Below are 22,459 nucleotides of genomic sequence, written 5' to 3'. Positions count from 1 at the left end.
GTTTTAATCTTTTCTATTAACCTTAGATAATAAAGTCTTACCTTTCACTCCTGCTTCCAGTTCCACTTGTCCTACACAGACAAGGAGCGCTATGAAAATGAAGAGAGACCTGAGGTCCAGAAGCAGATGCTTGTTGATATGGCCAAAAAGCTACCGGTTTACACAAGAACTGGAAGTGGAGGTCAGTTCATCCAAAGGCAGCTAGAGAGGCAGCTCAGCAAGTATCTCAGAAAGGCTAAGTCATATATGTTCTCAAACTAGCCCCTTTTTTATCCTCCCGTCTTCTGAAAACCACTATGGAGATTTTTCTCTACATTTTATTTTTTTAAAATTTTAAACACATATCAAAGCTGGAAGAATTATATAGTAAACACCTGTATACCCCAAACTGGATTCTACTGCTAACATTTTTCTATGTTGCTTTATCACATATCTGTCCGCATATGCATATCTCTATCTTTCATCAAACCATCTTATTTTTCAGATGCATTTCAAAGTAAATAGCTGACATCAGTAAGATATATACCTAAATATTTTATTCTGTTTTGGTAAAATGTACGTACAAACACATGCATAATCTTAAGTGTACAATTCTATGTGTTTTGAAAACCCTGCACATCTGTGTAACTAAACCCCCAATAAAATTGCCATCACCTCAGAAAGTTCCGTCATGCCTCATTTCCAGTCAATCCCACCCCACCCTACTCCCCACAGACAGCCACTATTCTGATAGCTTTTTACTATAAATTAGTTTTTTCTGCTCTCAAATTTTATTTAATTGGAATCACAGAGTATATACTCTTGCATCTGGCTTCTTTTATTCAACATAATGTTTGTAAGATTCATCCATCTTTTTGTGTATTTTTTTATTGCCGAGTAGCATTACATTGTATGAATGTATCAAAGTTATCCATTCACTAGTTGATAAATATTTGGGTTGTTTCTAGTGTTTAGTTATTATGAGTCAATCTGCTATGAATTTTACTGTATAAGGATCTGTGCAAAGACGTATCTTCTTTTTTCTTTAGTAAATATCCCGTACTGAATTTTACTCTTAGGTTTCATCTGCATGACTAAAACAGTACTTGCTGAACTAATTCTCCACTTTTTAAATTTTGAAAACCTACAGAGTTATGGGGAATATATTAAAAAGTTTGAAAACCATAGTTCTTCTGATATGTCATCCTAATGTTTCTAATAAGGATAATTTTGTTTCACATTTCAAGGCTTTAGAAAGTTTACTCTCAGACACATATTCATTTGTTCATCATTTATTCAGCAAATATTTATTAAGATATATGGAAACTGGGGAAATTTTCCTATGTTCTTGGTATTATATGATATTAAGGACTTGCTGTTAATTTTGTTAGCGCAATAATATAGTGGTTATGATTTTTAAAAATCTTCATGCATATGGAAATATTTATGGCTTGAAGTGACACAGTGTTTGGGATTTGTTTAAAATGATCAAGTAAAAAGCCAGTGGAAGAGATAGGAGAAACAAAAATGACACAGTGTTGATAATTGTTGAATCTGGGTAATGGTACTTACCATGGTACCTTTGCTACTGACTATTCGCTGGAACCTTGAGGTATTTGCAGCTCCCAGGATAGGCAATAATAGGAAAGGCTTCTCTGAGGAAATACCATTTGAAGACTTAAATGATAAGGATTTAGCCATGTGTATTAGTCAGATAAATAGAGCCAATAGAATTGTGTGTGTGTGTGTGTGTGTGTGTGTGTGTGTGTGTGTGTGTGTTTGTATACATACATACAGAGAGAGAGAGATTATGAGGAATCAGCAAATGATTATGGAACCTGAGAAGTCCCACGGTCTGCCATCTGCCAGCTGGAGAATCAGGGAAGCTGGTAATGTAATTATAGTCTGAATTAAATGGTTTGAGAACCAGTAGTGCTGATGGTGTAAGCCCCAGTCTAATGGCAGAAAACTGATGTCCCAGCTCATGCAGTCAGACAAGAGTAAATTCTCTCATCCTCTACATTTTTGTTCTGTTCAGGTCCTCAAAGGATTGGATGAGGCCCACCTGCATTGGAGAAGACAGTCTGCTTTGCACAGTCTAGATTTGAATGCTAATTTCACCCAGAAACACCTTCACAGAGACACCTAGAAATAATATTTAACCAAATATCTAGGTACCCCGTGACCCGGTAAAGTTGACACACAAAATTAACTATCACAAGTCCAGCCCTTGTCAACTTGGCACCCATACACATCTCCTTAAACCATACTCTCCACTTAAAGACAATAACAAGGTTACGGTTTTACCTAACATGATACAAGTATCATGCATTCAACTGAAAACACACTAACCCCTTCCACAGAAGAATAGGTATTCTTAAGTGAGTTTACTTTTCTCCTTGCTATTTTGTTAAAAACGATTTAAATACTATGATATAAAATTAACAATACTTAAATACTATGATGTAAAGTCAATACACCTTATATTACATGATAAAGGAATAAGAGAAGGAAGAAAACAAAGATATTTGAGATACACACATACAATTGTATTCATAACAAAATAAGAAGGAGACACCCATAACAATAACAGACTTTGTTTCCGTAACTGGTCACATGGTCATAGCTGGTATTTATAGCTACTTTCTCCCACCATCCATTCTGTACTCCCTTTGCCCTTAGGAAACACCTCAGCTGGTACTGGTTTTTTACCTGATGTGGTGACCCAAATCTTCAGTTCTGAAGAGTCTGGGTCATTAATAGTCCTGCCTGAATTGAATTGTTGTGGTTTTCCATTGACCTAATCACTAGGCATGGTAACACTAAGAGACGCCCTAAGGCACCTCCTGTATTCTTAACATACTCTTTATTTCCTCCATTGCAGAGTAGTAATAGTCCAATTTACACTTAATAGTCTAAAAGTCTATTATACCAGTTTACACTCCCATTTCCACTCCTTGATTTCCACCCAGGACTCAAGGGGTGGAAATGGAAGTGGCAGCACTCACCATTATCCTTAGTTACCCACTAACAAAATTGCACTATTAAGTCTAATATACACTTCGTAATCTGGATCAGTTATCCCAGCCAACATTGCACCTGCCTCTTGTCCTGCTGATTCAGAGATATGAGGATTCCAAAGTGACTGGGTGGCAGTCTTAACTTCCAGTTCAGTGGAATCATTGTTGTGTCTCCTGGTGGAAGCATTCCTCTCTCTGGGACTAACACCTCTAGGCTAGCAAAGCACAAGGTTGCAGGAACAGGAAGAAAACATTTTGTTAGTGGGTCACTTAGGGTAATGGTGAGTGGTACCACTCCCATTTCCACCCCTTCATTTCTGGACCTGTGAATCCTAACAGAGAATCAGCATCATCTATTGGACACTGATTCAGAGCATATACAGCTTTGGGGAAAACCTTGCCCCAGCCCTGAAAGGTATTGACACCTAACTGGCACTGTAACTGACACTTCAAAAGACCATGTCACCACTCTGTCAATCCAGCTGCTTCAGGATGATGGGGAACATGGTAACACCAGTAAATTCCACAAGCGTGGGCCTATTGCAGCACTTCTCTTGCTGTGAAAGGAGTTCCTTGATCAGGCGTAATGCTGTGTGGAATATCATGATGGTGGATAAGGCATTTTGTAAGTCCATGGATGGTACTTTTAGCAGAAGTGTAGCATGCAGGGAAGACAAATCTGTATCCAAAGTGTCTATTCCAGTAAGACGCTGCCTCTTCCATCATAGAAGCACTCCAATGTAATCAACCTGATACCAGGTTGATGGCTCATCACCCCAGAGAATGGTGCTATATCAGGTGCTGAGTGTTGGTCTCTGCTGTTAGCAGATTGGGTAGTCAGGAATGGCAGTAGGCAGGTCAGCCTTGGTGAGTGAAAGTCCATATTGCTGAGCCATGTAACCTCTATCCCTGCCACCATGGCCACTTTGTTCATGAGCCCATTGGGCAGTAACTGGGGTGGGTGGCAAAAGAGACTGACTGGTAATCATAAAACAGGTCATTCTGTCTGTTTGATTATTGAAATCCTTCTCTGCTATAGTGCTATTTTCTGCATGTTTGTGTGCCCCTATCCCCAAGGGGATGATATTAGGAGGTCAGATCTTTGGGGAGGTGGTTAAGCGGTAGAACCCTCATGAATGGGATTAGTGTCCTTATAATAAGGCTCCAGAGAGCTGCTTTGCCCCTTTCACCATGAGAGGGCACAGCAAGAAAGCACTGTCTACAAAAGAGGCCCGCACCAGCACTAAAGCTCTTGGTACCTTGATCTTGGAACTCCAAGCCTCGAGAACCATGAGAATAAATTTGTTGTTTAGAAGCTACCCAGTCCATGGTATTTTGTTAGAGCAGCCCCAAATGGAGTAAGACATGTGATCAAACATGAGTGAGCATTCACACAAGACACAAATATCTTCACACATTTTTTTCCATTCAGAGAGGACTTTCCACACACTTCTTTTCCAAATTTCCTTGTCACGAGGGCTCTCTTTACAAATGTATTTCTCACAGTGTTAGTGAAAGGTACATTTTCTTTTTTTTTTTTTCTTTTTTCTTTTATTTTATTTATTTATTTATTTTTTATTATACTTTAAGTTCTAGGGTACATGTGCATAACGTGCAGGTTTGTTACATATGTATACTTGTGCCATGTTGGTGTGCTGCACCCATCAACTCGTCAGCACCCATCAATTCATCATTTATATCATGTATAACTCCCCAATGCAATCCCTCCCCCCTCCCCCCCTCCCCATGATAGGCCCCAGTGTGTGATGTTCCCCTTCCCGAGTCCAAGTGATCTCATTGTTCAGTTCCCACCTATGAGTGAGAACATGCGGTGTTTGGTTTTCTGTTCTTGTGATAGTTTGCTAAGAATGATGGTTTCCAGCTGCATCCATGTCCCTACAAAGGATGCAAACTCATCCTTTTTTATGGCTGCATAGTATTCCATGGTGTATATGTGCCACATTTTCTTAATCCAGTCTGTCACAGATGGGCATTTGGGTTGATTCACATTTTCTATTCCTTCCCAGTGTGAGTGAGCAGAACTATTCTAACCTTCCATTCTCCTTAAGCCTTTGAATCCTCCCCTCAACATTAAACCAAGGCAGGTCCAGCATTTCCAATTTACTCACTGTGGGCCACCTTTTCATCATGTTTTAGCAAACCAACCAACCAAATTGTTAGAATGTTTTCCAACTCCCTGAGCTGCAACATTAAAATCAGAATCTCTGCTTAGTAGGCCCCTATCAATTAATGTGACCAGATTCAACTTTATGTTTTTTCCAACATTAGTATTTGTTTCCACATGTGTTCCCTAGATTTCTAGCTGTATAAATTGGAAAATTTGAGTGGTCCTTTTGGAATGTAGTACATGTCTTTATGGGTCACACCTTGTACCTTACTTTTAGGGATCTGTTAGGGCTTGATTCCTATTATAGGTCTTAGAAGCAAAGAGGGTGGGTCCAGAAGAGAATCAACATTGTCCTGTATAGTGGCCTGAGTTTCCTCAAGCAATGCAGTGTTGATCCCTTCAGACAGGATTGGAAAGGCCAATACCACAGGCAGTTGTAAGCTGCTTCCACTGGTTGCAGGGAGGCCTCCTCTCCTGGCAAAGAAGATGAATTGGAATTTAGGCACTCAGTATCCCTAGCTTCATAAGGTTCTTCCCACACATCCCCATCCTAACTTATAGGATCCAATTCTTTCCAAATCAGTGCCCTTATTTTAACAGTAAATACCCTGCAAGACTGGGAGTTTAACTATCATTGTAATTCAGCCATTTACAGATGAAATTCTGTGGTTTTCAGCAATCTCAGTCCTGTGGCTACATGCAAGAAGCATCTCCTTTAGGAGATACATAGAAGCTTTCAGGTCATTTATCCAGCACTTTGGCTGGGAATTCCTGAACTGATCTTTTTCTTTTAGCACTTTTTTCAATCATGTTAGAAGCTACAAGACAACCTCATTTTATTCATTAGTTTTTCAAAAATGTTAAAAATTATCATATATAGTCACCCAGCTACTTGCTTCTCATAAATGGTTGATTAAGAGCATCTATTGAAGATACTTTGCATATTTCCATTGCCAGATCATGCCACAGATTACCAGTGCTCTCTTTATTACTTGATACAGTGTCACTCTTTATTACTTGATACAGTTTCATTAGCATCATCAAAACTAATAAGATTGAAGAGCCAGTTCCAGAAACTTCAGAACCAATTCAGAAAACTCATTCCTAAAATTCTGTTTCTTTGGAATCACTATCAGTAGGGTTCTCTATAGAAAAATAACAGTAAGATATATGTATATAAATTATTGTGATTTACATTGAGGAATTAGCTCACGTAATTATGGAGGCTGAGAAGTCCCACTGTCTGCCATCGGCAAGCTGGAGACCCAGGAAAAGTGGTGGTGTAGTTCTACTTTGAGCCCAAAGTGTAAGCACTAGGAGAAACAATGGTATAAGTTCTACTGCAAGTCCAAAGGCCTCCTGAGAACCTGAGAGCCAAAAGTGTAAGTTTCAGTTTGAGTCCGAAGTTCTGAGAACCAGGAAACCTGATCACATAAGTCCCAGTCTAAGGACAGACTGATGTCTTATCTCATGCAGTCAGGCAGAGAGAATAAATTCTCCCTTCCTCTGAATTTTTATCCTATTCAGGTCCTCAAAGGATTGGATGAAGCCCACCCACATTGGGGAAGACAATCTGCTTTACTCAGTCTACTGATTCAAATGCTAATCTCACCCAGAAACACTCTCACAAAGACACTTAGAAATAGTGTTTAACCAAATATCTGGGCACCCTATGACTCAGTCAAGTTGACACATGAAATTAACCAGAATTAAAACCAGACAAAAAAATCGCAGATAGGAGGCAGGACCAACTTGCAGCTCCCACTTGGATGGACAAAACAACATGTGGAGACTCACACTGTGAACTTTTGCTCTAAGAACTACCACAGGAGCATACCAGGAAAGCAGAAAGAATTCACAGATTCTTTGAAAGAAGCATCTTGCCACTGCAAACTCCATGAGACAGCCAAAAACCTGTGAGTGCCCAAAGTGTGAGAGGGGGAAAGTCCACCTCTGAACACGCATCCTCACTGGGGAATCTGAAAATTCTGATCATGGGAAAAGGATTTAACCTTAGAGCTGAAACAAATTTGGAGAGCCAAGAGAAATATAAAAGTAGAGGAAGCAGTGGGAAGAACCCTGTAGGCACTCAGTCTTCAGGGAAGCCCAGGCTAGCCATTTCCTTGTCACTAGGGCTCTCTTTATTTCAAGGGTTCCTTGGGGAAGGGCCACAGGGAGAAGGAAACTGCTGAACGTTGTTATAATTTCAACTGAGCATGAATTTTCTTGGACATAATCCAGGGAGGTGAACGGGAAGTATAGATACGAGCACAGAAGCTGTGGCAGGCAGGGAGGGGCAAGGCCTGAAAGCCCTGCTTGCTTTCTCCGTGGGGACGCTTGTAGCAAGGCAAGATGTCAGCCCTGCAAACCGGCTTCCTAGATATAGACTAGGTGCTGTTGGTGGGGCTCGGTGAGAGTGAGACTGGCCTTGCTGGCTGCATGGGAGTTGGGTGAGGTCTGTCACTGCTGGCTTTTCTCCACTTCCCTGGTGACCTATATGATGTAGCAGAGGCAGCCATAATCCTCCTGGGAACATAACTCCATCAGCCTGAGAACCACAGCCCCATTTCCCACAGCAACCACAGCAAGCCCCACACAAGGAGAGTCTGAGCTCAGACATGCCTAACCTGCCCTGATGGCCTTTCTCTACATGCCATGGTAGCTGAAGATAAAATCTCCTGGGAGCTCTATGTCCCTGCCCATTGCCTGAGAAACCAGAATACTTATCCATGTGACCCTAGGGAAAGATTGAATCCCCACTATACTACCACAGCTGATGCTCTCTTGAAAGCCCCACCTCCTGGCTGGAGGCCAACCAACTCAAGCCGTTAGAACAACACATTAAAAAAAAACCCTGCTCTAAGAAAGGAGAAAACAACAGCTAATTCCACTGCCTGGAACATCCTAGCTAACCAGAGGTCCTGAGTTTGTCCACGTAATAGCTTCACTGTTAGCACAAATGGCATTTGAGAAAACCAGGGCCATAAAAAAAAACTACAATCAAGGCTCCTCACAGAATCCACTTCAACTCCCCTCCTGCCTCCACTGGAGCAGGTGCTGGTATCCATGAGTGAGAGAACTGAAGACGGATCATATCACAGGACTCTTTGCAGACACTCCCCAGTACCAGCACAGAGTCTGGTAGCTCTGCTGGGTGGCTAGACCCAGAAGAGCAAATAACAATCACTGCAGTCTGGTGCTCAGGAAACCCTATCCTTAGAAAAATAGGGAGAATACCACATCAAGGGATCACCCAGTGGAGGAAAAGAATCTGAACAGCAGCCCTTGAGCCACAGAATGTTCCTCTGACATAGTCTACCCAAATGAGAAGGAATGAGAAAAACAATTCTGATAATATGATAAAGCAAGGTTCTTTAACATCCCCCAAAGACCACACTAGGTCACAAGCAATGGATCTAAACCAAGAAGAATCCTGTGAATTGCCCAGAAAAGAATTTAGAAGGTCAATTATTAAGCTGTTCAAGGAGGGACTAGAGAAAGATGAAAAATAATTTAAAGACATTTAAAAAATATTACAGGATATGGATGAAAATATCTCCAGAGAAATAGACAGCATAAATAAAAAACATCCACAGTTTCTGGAAATGAAACACACTTAGAGAAATGCAAAGAAACTGGGAAGTTACAACAATATAATTGAAGAAGTAGAAGAAAGAACATCAGAGCTCAAAGAAAAGGCTTTTGAATTAACCCAATCTGACAAAGACAAAGAAAAAAGATTCAAAAACAATGAACAAAGCATCTAACAATTTGTGTGATTATGTTAATTATGTTATTCTGAAACCTAAGAGTAATTGGTGTTCCCGAGGAAGAAGAGAGATCTAAGTGTTTGGAAAACTTACTTGGGGGAAAAACCGAGGAAAATGTCCCTGGTCTTGCTAGAGATATAGACATCCAAATACGAGAAGCTCAAAGAACACCCAGGAAATTCATAGCAAAAAGATCATCATATAGGCACACAGTCATTAGGTTATCTAAAGTCAAGACAAAGGAGAGAATCTTAAGAGCTGTGAGGCAAAAGCATCAGGTAACCTATGAAGGAAAAACTATCAGACTAGCATCAGATTTGTCAGCAGAAACCCTGCAAGCTAGAAGGGATTGGGGTCCTGTATTTTGCCTCTTTGAAGAAAATAATTACCAGCCAAGAATTTTGTATCCAGCGAAAGAAAGCTTCATAAATGAGGGAAAAATAAAGTCTTTTTTAGACAAACAAATACTGAGAGAATTTGCCACTACCAAGGCAGAGCTACAACAAATGTTAAAAGGAGTTCAATATCATGAAACAAAACCTTAAATTACAGCAAAATAGAACTTTCTTAAAGCATAAATCTCACATGGCTTATAAAACAAAAACACAATAAAAAAAGGCATTCATGCAGCATCTAGCATGATGAATAGGATGATACCTCACATCTCAATATTAATGTTGAATGTAAATGGCCTAAATCCTCCACTTCAAATATACAGAATGGCAGAATGAATAAAAATCTACCAACCAAGTATCTGCTGTCTCAACTCACCTAACACTTAAGGACTGACATAAACTTAAGGTAAAGGGGTGAAAAAAGATATCCAATGCAAATGGACACCAAAAATATGCAGGGTTAGCTATTCTTATAACAGAAACAAACAGACTTTAAAGCAACAACAGTTTAAAAAGACAAAGAGGGAAATTATATAATGATAAAAGGACAGTTAAACAGGAAAATATCACAGTCCTAAATATATATGCCTAATATATATATGCCTAAATATATATGCCTAATACTGGAGCCCACAAATGTATAAAACAATTACTATTAGACTTGATAAATGAAATAGAGGGCAACACAATAATAGTGGGAAACATCACTGCTCCACTGACAACACTAGACAGGCCATCAAGACAGAAAGTCAACAAAGAAATAGCAAAGAATCAATAGACTTAAACTATACACTAGAACAAATAGACTTAACAGATATTTACAGAACATTCTACCCAACTACTGCAGAATATACATTCTATTCATAAGCACATGGAACATTATTCAAGATACACCATATGATAGGCCACAAAACAAGTCTCAGTAAATTTAAGAAAATCAAAATTAAGTACTTTCTCAGACCACAGTGGAATACAATTGGAAGTCAACTTTAATGGGAACCTTCAAAACCATGCAAATACATAGAATTTAAATAATCTACTCATGAATGATTGTTGAGTCAACAATGAAATCAAGATGGAAATTTTAAAAATTCTTTGAACTGAATGATAATAGTAACACACCCTATCAAAGGCTCTGGGATACAGCAAAAGCAGTGCTGAGAGGAAAGTTCATAGCATTAAGTGTCTACATCAAAAAGTCTGAAAGAGCACAAATGGACAATCTAAGCTTACACCTCAAGGAACTAGAGGAACAAGAACAGACCAAACCCAAACCCAGCAGAAGAAAATAAATAACAAAAATCAGAGCAGAACTAAATGACATTGAAACAAAAAATAAGAATACAAAAGATAAGTGAAACGAAAAGCTTGTTCTTTGAAAAGATACAATTGATAGACAATTAGTGAGATAAACCAAGAAAAGAAGAGAAGATCCAAATAAGCTCAATTTGAAACAAAAAGGGAGATATTACAACCTATAACAGAAATAGAAAAGATCATTCAAGGCTACTGAGGATACCTTCATGGGTGCAAACTTGAAAACTTAGAGGAGATTGATAAATTCCTGGAAATATACAACTCTCCTAGATTAAACCAGAAAGAAATGGGAACTCTGAAAGACCAGTAACAGGCAGCAAGATTAAAATGGTAATTAAAAAATTGCCAACAAAAAGGTTCAGGGCCAGATGGATTCACAGCTGAATTCTATCAGACATTCAAAGAAGAAATCGTACCACTCCTACTGAAACTATTCCAAAAGACAGAGAAAGAGGGAATCCTCCCTAAATTATTCTGTGAAGCCAATATGACCCTAATACCAAAAACGAGGAAAGAACATAGCTAAAAAACTACAGACCAATATCCCTGATGAATATAGATGCAAAAATCCTGAACAAAATATTAGCTAACCGAATTCAACAGCATATCAAAAACATAATCCATCATGATAAAGTGGGTTTCATACCATGGATTCAGGGTTGATTTAACATAGGCAAGTCAATAAATGTGATACACCACATAAACATAAGTAAAAACAAAAATAGCATGATCATCTCAATAGACGCAGAAAAAGCATTTGACAAAATCCAGCATCGCTTTATGATTAAAATCCTCAGCGAAATCAGCATAGAAGGGAAATAAGGTAATAAAAGCCATCTATGGGGTGGCGGAGCAAGATGGCTGAATAGGAATAGCTCCAGTCTCCAACTCCCAGCACGAGTGACACAGAAGACCTGTGACTTCTGCATTTTCAACTGAGGTACTGGGGTCATCTCACTAGGGAATGCCGGACAATCGGTGCTGGTCAGCTGCTGCAGCCCGACCAGCGAGAGCTGAAGCAGAGCGAGGCATCGCCTCACCTGGGAAGCGCAAGGGGGAAGGGAATCCCTTTTCCTAGCCAGGGGAACTGAGACACACAACACCTGGAAAATCGAGTAACTCCCACCCCAATACTGTGCTTTAAGTAAACGGGCACACCAGGAGAATACATCCCACACCTGGCCGGGAGGGTCCCACGCCCACGGAGCCTCCCTCATTGCTAACACAGCAGTCTGCAATCTAACTGCAAGGCAGGAGCGAGGCTGGGGGAGGGGCGCCCGCCATTGCTGAGGCTTAAGTAGGTAAACAAAGACGCTGGGAAGCTCGAACTGGGTTGAGCTCACAGCAGCTCAAGGAAACCTGCCTTTCTCTGTAGACTCCACCTCTGGGGGCAGGGCACAGTTAACAACAACAACAACAAAAGCAGCAGGAACCTCTGCAGATGAAAACGACTCTGTCTGACAGCTTTGAAGAGAGCAGTGGATCTCCCCACGTGGAGGTTGAGATCTGAGAAGGGACAGACTGCCTGCTAAAGTGGGTCCCTGACCCCTGAGTAGCCTAACTGGGAGACATCCCCCTCTAGGGGCAGTCTGACACCCCACACCTCACAGGGTGGAGTACACACCTGAGAGGAAGCTTCCAAAGTAAGAATCAGACAGGTACACTCGCTGTTCAGCAATATTCTATCTTCTGCAAACTCTGCTGCTGATACGCAGGCAAACAGGGTCTGGAGTGAACCTCAAGCAATCTCCAACAAAACTATAGCTGAGGGTCCTGACTGTCAGAAGGAAAACTATCAAACAGGAAGGACACCTATACTAAAACCCCATCAGTATGTCACCATCATCAAAGACCAGAGACAGATAAAACCACAAAGATGGGGAAAAAGCAGGGCAGAAAAGCTGGAAATTCAAAAAATAAGAGTGCATCTCCCCCTGCAAAGGAGTGCAGCCCATCGCCAGCAACGGATCAAAGCTGGTCAGAGAATGACTTTGACGATATGAGAGAAGAAGGCTTCAGTCCATCAAACTTCTCAGAGCTAAAGGAGGAATTACGTACCCAGTGCAAAGAAACTAAAAATCTTGAAAAAAGAGTGGAAGAATTGACAGCTAGACTAATTAATGCAGAGAAGGTCATAAACGAAATGACAGAGATGAAAACCATGACACGAGAAATACGTGACAAATGCACAAGCTTCAGTAACCGACTCGATCAACTGGAAGAAAGAGTATCAGCGATTGAGGATCAAATGAATGAAATGAAGCGAGAAGAGAAACCAAAAGAAAAAAGAAGAAAAAGAAATGAACAAAGCCTGCAAGAAGTATGGGATTATGTAAAAGGACCAAATCTACGTCTGATTGGGGTGCCTGAAAGTGAGGGGGAAAATGGAACCAAGTTGGAAAACACTCTTCAGGATATCATCCAGGAGAACTTCCCCAACCTAGTAGGGCAGGCCAACATTCAAATTCAGGAAATACAGAGAACGCCACAAAGATACTCCTCCAGAAGAGCAACTCCAAGACACATAATTGCCAGATTCACCAAAGTTGAAATGAAGGAAAAAATCTTAAGGGCAGCCAGAGAGAAAGGTCGGATTACCCACAAAGGGAAGCCCATCAGACTAACAGCAGATCTCTCGGCAGAAACTCCACGCCAGAAGAGAGTGGAGCCAATATTCAACGTTCTTAAAGAAAAGAATTTTAAACCCAGAATTTCATATCCAGCCAAACTAAGTTTCATAAGTGAAGGAGAAAAAAACCCTTCACAGATAAGCAAATACTTAGAGATTTTGTCACCACCAGGCCTGCCTTACAAGAGACCCTGAAGGAAGCCCTAAACATGGAAAGGAACAACCAGTACCAGCCATTGCAAAAACATGCCAAAATGTAAAGACCATCGAGGCTAGGAAGAAACTGCATCAACTAACGAGCAAAATAACCAGTTAATATCATAATGGCAGGATCAAGTTCACACATAACAATATTTACCTTAAATGTAAATGGACTAAATGCTCCCATTAAAAGACACAGACTGGCAAACTGGATAAAGAGTCAAGACCCATCAGTCTGCTGTATTCAGGAGACCCATCTCACATGCAGAGACATACATAGGCTCAAAATAAAGAGATGGAGGAAGATCTACCAAGCAAATGGAGAACAAAAAAAAGCAGGGGTTGCAATGCTAGTCTCTGATAAAACAGACTTTAAACCATCAAAGATCAAAAGAGACAAAGAAGGCCATTACATAATGGTAAAGGGATCAACTCAACAGGAAGGGCTAACTAACCTAAATATATATGCACCCAATACAGGAGCACCCAGATTCATAAAGCAAGTCCTTAGAGACTTACAAAGAGACTTAGACTCCCATAGAATAATAATGGGAGACTTCAACACTCCACTGTCAACATTAGACAGATCAACGAGACAGAAAGTTAACAAGGATATCCAGGAATTGAACTCATCTCTGCAGCAAGTGGACATAATAGACATGTATAGAACTCTCCACCCCAAATCAACAGAATATACATTCTTCTCAGCACCACATCGCGCTTATTCCAAAATTGACACATAATTCGTAGTAAAGCACTCCTCAGCAAATGTAAAAGAACAGAAATTATAACAAACTGTCTCTCAGACCACAGTGCAATCAAACTAGAACTCAGGACTAAGAAACTCAATCAAAACCGCTCAACTACATGGAAAATGAACAACCTGCTCCTGAATGACTACTGGGTACAGAACGAAATGAAGGCAGAAATAAAGATGTTCTTTGAAACCAATGAGAACAAAGATACAACATACCAGAATCTGTGGGACACATTTGAAGCAGTGTGTAGAGGGAAATTTATAGCACTAAATGTCCACAAGAGGAAGCAGGAAAGATCTGAAATTGACACTCTAACATCACAATTAAAAGAACTAGAGAGGGAAGAGCAAACACATTCAAAAGCTAGCAGAAGGCAAGAAATAACTAAGATCAGAGCAGAACTGAAGGAGATAGCGACACAAAAAACCCTCCAAAAACTCAATGAATCCAGGAGGTGGTTTTTTGAAAAGCAACCTACAGAATGGGAGAAAATTTTTGCAACCTACTCATCTGACAAAGGGCTAATATCCAGAATCTACAGAGAACTCAAACAAATATACGAGAAAAAAACAACCCCATCAAAAAGTGGGGAAAGGATATGAACAGACATTTCTCAAAAGAAGATATTCATACAGCCAACAGACACATGAAAAAATGCTCATTATCACTCGCCATCAGAGAAATGCAAATCAAAACCACAATGAGATACCATCTCACACCAGTTAGAATGGCAATCATTAAGAAGTCAGGAAACAACAGGTGTTGGAGAGGATGTGGAGAAATAGGAACACTTTTACACTGTTGGTGGGATTGTAAACTAGTTCAACCATTATGGAAAACAGTATGGCAATTCCTCAAGGATCTAGAACTAGATGTACCATATGACCCAGCCATCCCACTACTGGGTATATACCCAAAGGATTATAAATTATTCTACTACAAAGACACATGCACACGTATGTTTATTGCGGCACTATTCACAATAGCAAAGACTTGGAATCAACCCAAATGTCCATCTGTGACAGACTGGATTAAGAAAATGTGGCACATATACACCATGGAATACTATGCAGCCATAAAAAAGGATGAGTTTGCGTCCTTTGTAGGGACATGGATGCAGCTGGAAACCATCATTCTTAGCAAACTATCACAAGAACAGAAAACCAAACACCGCATGTTCTCACTCATAGGTGGGAACTGAACAATGAGATCACTTGGACTCGGGAAGGGGAACATCACGCACTGGGGCCTATTATGGGGAGGGGGGAGGGGGGAAGGATTGCATTGGGGAGTTATACATGATATAAATGATGAATTGATGGGTGCTGACGAGTTGATGGGTGCAGCACACCAACATGGCATAAGTATACATATGTAACAAACCTGCACGTTATGCACATGTACCCTAGAACTTAAAGTATAATAAAAAAATAAAAAAATAAAAAAAAAATTGACAGACCGCTAGCAAGACTAATAAAGAAGAAAAGATAGAGGAATCAAATAGATGCAATAAAAAATGATAAAGGGGATATCACCACCGACCACACAGAAATACAAACTACCATCAGAGAATACTATAAACACCTCTACACAAATCAACTAGAAAATCTAGAAGAAGTGGATAATTTCCTGGGCACTTACACTCTTCCAAGACTAAACCAGGAAGAAGTTGAATCCCTGAATAGACCAATAGCAGGCTCTGAAATTGAGGCAACAATTAATAGCCTACCCACCAAAAAAAGTCCAGGACCAGATGGATTCACAGCTGAATTCTACCAGAGGTACAAGGAGGAGCTGGTACCATTCCTTCTGAAACTATTCCATTCAATAGAAAAAGAGGGAATCCTCCCTAACTCATTTTATGAGGCCAACATCATCCTGATACCAAAGCCTGGCAGATACACAACAAAAAAAGAGAAATTTAGACCAATATCCCTGATGAACATCGATGCAACAATCCTCAATAAAATACTGGCAAACCGGATTCAGCAGCACATCAAAAAGCTTATCCACCATGATCAAGTGGGCTTCATCCCTGGGATGCAAGGCTGGTTCAACGTTTGCAAATCAATAAACGTAATCCAGCATATAAACAGAACCAAAGACAAGAACCACATGATTATCTCAATAGATGCAGAAAAGGCTTTTGACAAAATTCAACAGCCCTTCATGCTAAAAACGCTCAATAAATTCGGTATTGATGGAACGTACCTCAAAATAATAAAAGCTATTTATGACAAACCCACAGCCAATATCATACTGAATGGGCAAAAACTGGAAAAAGTCCCTTTGAAAACTGGCACAAGACAGGGATGCCCTCTCTCACCACTCCTATTCAACATAGTGTTGGAAGTTCTGGCTAGGGCAATCAGGCAACAGAAAGAAATCAAGGGTATCCAGTTAGGAAAAGAAGAAGTCAAATTGTCCCTGCTTGCAAATGACATGATTGTATATTTAGAAAACCCCATTGTCTCAGTCCAAAATCTCCATAAGCTGATAAGCAACTTCAGCAAAGTCTCAGGATACAAAATTAATGTGCAAAAATCACAAGCATTCTTTTACACCAGTAACAGACAAACAGAGATCCAAATCAGGAATGAACTTCCATTCACAATTCCTTCAAAGAGAAAAAAATACCTAGGAATCCAGCTTACAAGGGATGTAAAGGACTTCTTCAAGGAGAACTACAAACCACTGCTCAGTGAAATCGAAGAGGACACAAACAAATGGAAGAACATACCATGCTCATGGATAGGAAGAATCAATATCGTGAAAATGGCCATACTGCCCAAGGTTATTTATAGATTCAATGCCATCCCCATCAAGCTACCAATGAGTTTCTTCACAGAATTGATAAAAACTGCTTTAAAGTTCATATGGAACCAAAAAAGAGCCGGCATTGCCAAAACAATCCTAAGTCAAAAGGACAAAGCTGGAGGCTTCACGCTACCTGACTTCAAACTATACTACAAGGCTACAGTTACCAAAACAGCATGGTACTGGTACCAAAACAGAGATATAGACCAATGGAACAGAACAGAGTCATCAGAAATAATACCACACATTTATAGCCATCTGATCTTTGACAAACCTGAGAGAAACAAGAAATGGGGAAAGGATTCCCTATTTAATAAATGGTGCTGGGAAAATTGGCTAGCCATAAGTAGAAAGCTGAAACTGGATCCTTTCCTTACTCCTTATACAAACATTAATTTCAGATGGATTAGAGACTTAACTGTTAGACCTAATACCATAAAAACCCTAGAAGAAAACCTAGGTAGTACCATTCAGGACATAGGCATGGGCAAGGACTTCATGTCTAAAACACCAAAAGCAACGGCAGCAAAAGCCAGAATTGACAAATGGAATCTAATTAAACTATAGAGCTTCTGCACAGCAAAAGAAACTACCATCAGACTGAACAGGCAACCTACAGAATGGGAGAAAATTTTTGCAATCTACTCATCTGACAAAGGGCTAATATCGAGAATCTACAAAGAACTCAAACAAATATACAAGAAAAAAACAAAGAACCGCATTAAAAAGTGGGCAAAGGATATGAACAGACATTTCTCAAAAGAAGACATTCATACAGCCAACAGACACATGAAAAAATGCTCATCATCACTCGCCATCAGAGAAATGCAAATCAAAACCACAATGAGATACCATCTCACACCAGTTAGAATGGCAATCATTAAAGTCAGGAAACAACAGTTGTTGGATAGGATGTGGAGAAATAGGAACACTTTTACACTGTTGGTGGGATTGTAAACTAGTTCAACCATTATGGAAAACAGTATGGCAATTCCTCAAGGATCTAGAACTAGATGTACCATATGACCCAGCCATCCCACTACTGGGTATATACCCAAAGGATTATAAATCATGCTGCTATAAAGACACATGCACACGTAGTTTATTGCGGCACTATTCACAATAGCAAAGACTTGGAATCAACCCAAATGTCCATCTGTGACAGACTGGATTAAGAAAATGTGGCACATATACACCATGGAATACTGTGCAGCCATAAAAAACGATGAGTTTGCGTCCTTTGTAGGGACATGGATGCAGCTGGAAACCATCATTCTTAGCAAACTATCACAAGAAGAGAAAACCAAACACCGCATGTTCTCACTCATAGGTGGGAACTGAACAATGAGATCACTTGGACTTGGGAAGGGGAACATCACACACCGGGGCCTATCATGGGGAGGGGGGAGGGGGACGGATTGCATTGGGAGTTATACCTGATATAAATGATGAATTGATGGGTGCTGACGGGTTGATGGGTGCAGCACACCAACATGGCTGTATACATATGTAACAAACCTGCACGTTATGCACATGTACCCTAGAACTTAAAGTATAATAATAAAAAATTAAAAATTAAAAAAAAAAGCCATCTATGACAAACCCACAGCCAAATTATACTGAATGGGGAAAAGTTGAAAGCATTGCTCCTAAGAACTGGAACAAGATGAAGATGCCCATTTTCACCACTTCTATTCAGCATAGTACTGGAAGTCCTAGTCAGAGTGATCAGACAAGAGAAGGAAATAAAGGACATCCAAATGAATAAAGAGGAAGTCAAACTGTTGCTGTTTGCTGATAATGTGATCATATACTTAGAAAACCCTAAAGACTCTTCCAAAAAGCTCCTGGATCTGATCAATGAATTCAGTAAAGTTTCAGGTTAGAAAATTAATGTATACAAATCAGTAGCAGTGCTATACACCAACAGCAACCAAGCTGAGAATTAAATCAAGAACTCCACTACTTTTACTATAGTGGAAACAAACAAACAAACAAAACTTAGAAATATACCTAACCAAGGACGTGAAAGACCTCTACAAGGAAAACTACAAAACACTGCTGAAAGAAATCATAGACAACAGAAATAAATGGAAACATGTCCCATGCCCATGAATGAGTATAATCAATATTGTGAAAATGACCATGCTGCCAAAAGCAATAGACAAATTCAATGCAATTCCCATCAAAATACCATCATCATTCTTCACAGCACTGGAAAAAACAATTCTAAAATTCGTGTAAAACCATAAAAGCCCGCATTAGCCAAAGCAAGAGTAAGCAAAAAGAACAAATCTGGAGGCATCACATTACCTTACTTCAAACTATACTACAAGGCTATAGTCACCAAAGCAGCATGGTACAGGTATAAAAATAGGCACACAGACCAATGGAACAGAATAGAGAACCCAGAAAGAAGCCCAAATACTTACAGCTAACTGATTTTTGATAAAGCAAACAAAAACATAAAGTGTGGAAAGACACCCTATTCAACAAATGGTGCTGGGATAATTGGCAAGCCACATGTAGAAGAATGAAACTGGATCCTCATTTATCACTGTATACAAAAATCAACTGAACTCAAGTTGGATCAAAGACTTAAATCTAAGACCTGAAACCATAAACATTCTAGAAGATAACATTGGAAAAACTTTGCTAGATATTGGCCTATGCAAATAGTTCATGACCAAGAACCCAAAGGCAAATGCAACACAAACAAAGATAAATTGATGAGACTTAATTAAACTAAAAAGCTTCTGCACAGGAAAAGAAATAATCAGCAGAGTAAACAGACAACCCAAGGACTGGGAAAAAATATCCACAAACTATGCATGTGACAAGGGATGAATATCCAGAATCTACAAGGAACTCAAATCAGCAAGAAAAAAACAATCCCATCAAAAAGTGAGCTAAGGACCTGAATAAACAATTCTCAAAAGGAGAATGGCCAACAAACATGTGAAAAAATTCTCAACATCACTAATTTTCAGGGAAATGCAAGTCAAAACCACCATGAAATACTACCTTATTCCTTCAAGAATGGCCATAATTTAAAACCAAAGCATAATAAACATTGGCTTTGATGTGGTGAAAAGGGAACACTTTTACACTCCTGGTAGGAATATAAACTACTACAACCGCTATGGAAAACAGTATGGAGATTCCTTAAAGAACTAAAAGTAGATCTATCATTTGGTCCTGCAATCCCACTCCTGGATATTTACCCAGAGTAAAAGAAGTCATTATATGAAAAAGACGCTTGCATAGGCATGTTCATTGCAACACAGTTTACAATCACAAATTATACAAATATGGAACCAGCCCAAATGGCCACCAATCAGTGAATGAATAAAGAAAATGTTATATATATATATAGAGAGAGAGAGAGAGAGCCATAAAAATATACTGTGTATATATATAACATAGAATATATTATATAATATACTGTATATATACAGTATTTTATATAATTTTATATACAGTATATATTATATATAATAATTATATATTTTATATATATACACTACTCAGCCATAAAAAGGGAAAAAAATAATGGCATTCTCAGCAACCTGGATGGAGCTGGAGACCATTATTCTATATAAAGTAACTCAGGAGTGGAAAACATTATATCATATGTTTTCACTTATGAGTGAGAGCTAAGCTATGAGGATGCAGAAGCCTAAGAATGATATAATTGACTCTGGGGACTCAGGGGAAAAGGTAGTGGGTGGCAAGGTATAACAGACTACACATTGGGTACAGTGTATACTGCTCAGATGATGGGTGCACCAAAATCTCAGAAATCACCACTAAACAACTTATCCATGTAACCAAACACCACCTGTTCCCCAAAAACCTATTGAAATTTAAAAAAATAAAATTAAATTAACCATCACACCAGCAGAAGGATGATTATCCCAGGCAAAGGAACTGCAAGCACAAAAGGCCCTGAAGCAGGAGCAAGCTTGATTACAAGAGCAGATAGGCAGCCAGTTTCACTGGAACATAGTATGAGGAGAGTTTTGCAAGATACATTTGAAGAGATAGGCAGAGGTTAGATGATACAGGACATGGTAAGGAGTTTGGATTTTATTCTGAAGGTGTTGGAAATCCATTGAGAGTTTTAAGTGGAGAGTGATATGATCTGATTTACATTTTTTTTTTAATTTTTAGAAACAGTATCTTGCTCTATCACCCAGGCTAGAGTACAGTAATTCACTGTACTCCATAGATTACTGCAGCCTCGAACTCCTGGGCTCTAGTAATCCTACTGCCTTGGCCTCTCAAGTTGCTGAGGCCACAAGTGCGTACCACCATGCCTGGCTAATTTATTTTATTTTATTTTTTGTAGAGACAGGATCTTACTATGTTGTCCAGGCTGTTCTGGAACTCCTGATCTCAAGCAATAGTTGTGCCTTGGTCTCTCAAAGTGCTGGGATTATAGACATGAGCCACTACACCAGATCTGATGTAGATTTTGACAGATCTCCCAGCTACTCTGTATAGTAGGTCTTGTGAGGGGCAAGTATGAAAGCAGAGTGATAAATTACACAGCTATTGCAGTCAACTAGCTAAGAGACAGTGTGGCTTAAATGAGGATGGAGCATTGACAGTATATTTTAAAATATGCAAAAGGACCCAGATAAGCATGTTCTTCTCCCTCCCTCTGACTCAATTACGCCCACAACTTTAGTCACTCACATACTTCCATTAGTAGAAGTGAACACAAATCTCTGCTGAATTAACTGTCTATTGTGTTGAATCAGTAATATGTGCTTAATGTACACTTTAGATGAAATTATTATATTAGTTCAAATTATTCATCATTTTAGTTTTTATACTTAATAATCACATTAAACACAGTCATACTCTATCAATGAACATCTAGAAAATGAGAGGGAAAGTAAAATACCTTTCATCTAAAGGAAAGGAAGGAAGGGAGGGAGGGAGGGAGGGAGGGAGGGAGGGAGGGAGGGAGGGAAGGAAGGAAGGAAGGAAGGAAGGAAGGAAGGAAGGAAGGAAGGAAGGAAGGAAGGAAGGAAGGAAGGAAGGAAGGAAGGAAGGAAGGAAGGAAGGAAGGAAGGAAGGAAAGGAAGGAAGGAAGGAAGGAAAGGAAGGAGGGAAGGAGGAATGATTTTTAATATCAGATTTACAGAGTTAAAAGAATCCTAAAATAAGAAGTCATCAAAACTGTACAGGTCACAGCCCTGCCAGCAACTTGCTGTGTGATCCTGGGCAAATCAGTTGATATGGCCCAGATCTTTACTTCCTTTATCTGTGAAATGATCAATTAAACTAATTGTTCTAGAATGTCTCTTCTGTTCCCCAAATTATTATTCCAGAAACCACTCTCTTTACCATGTTTTAGGAGTGTTATCCACCACATACAATCCAATCTCTGGAGACAGGAGATAAATTATGAATCCTTATTTTCAGATCAGAAAG

General features: G+C 39.5%; 1 protein-coding gene across 3 annotated transcripts in view; it reads left to right on the top strand.

The window, feature by feature from the left end:
* The window catches only part of ZDHHC15 (zinc finger DHHC-type containing 15), a 103,468-nt gene that overhangs the window by 61,268 nt on the left and 19,741 nt on the right, over nucleotides 1-22,459 (top strand). The window contains exon 4 of one of the 3 annotated variants that reach the window (XM_030934133.1): nucleotides 61-181. In XM_030934133.1, the coding sequence (XP_030789993.1) occupies nucleotides 61-181 (121 nt within the window). Of the gene's footprint in view, nucleotides 1-60; nucleotides 663-22,459 lie in introns of those variants that run through there. The other 2 variants (XM_030934135.1, XM_030934134.1) reach the window with 2 other exon arrangements.

The sequence above is a fragment of the Rhinopithecus roxellana genome, chromosome 7 (assembly GCF_007565055.1).
Source record: "Rhinopithecus roxellana isolate Shanxi Qingling chromosome 7, ASM756505v1, whole genome shotgun sequence".
NCBI classification, from domain to species: domain Eukaryota; kingdom Metazoa; phylum Chordata; class Mammalia; order Primates; family Cercopithecidae; genus Rhinopithecus; species Rhinopithecus roxellana.
This window is presented reverse-complemented; position numbering and strand designations above follow the sequence as displayed.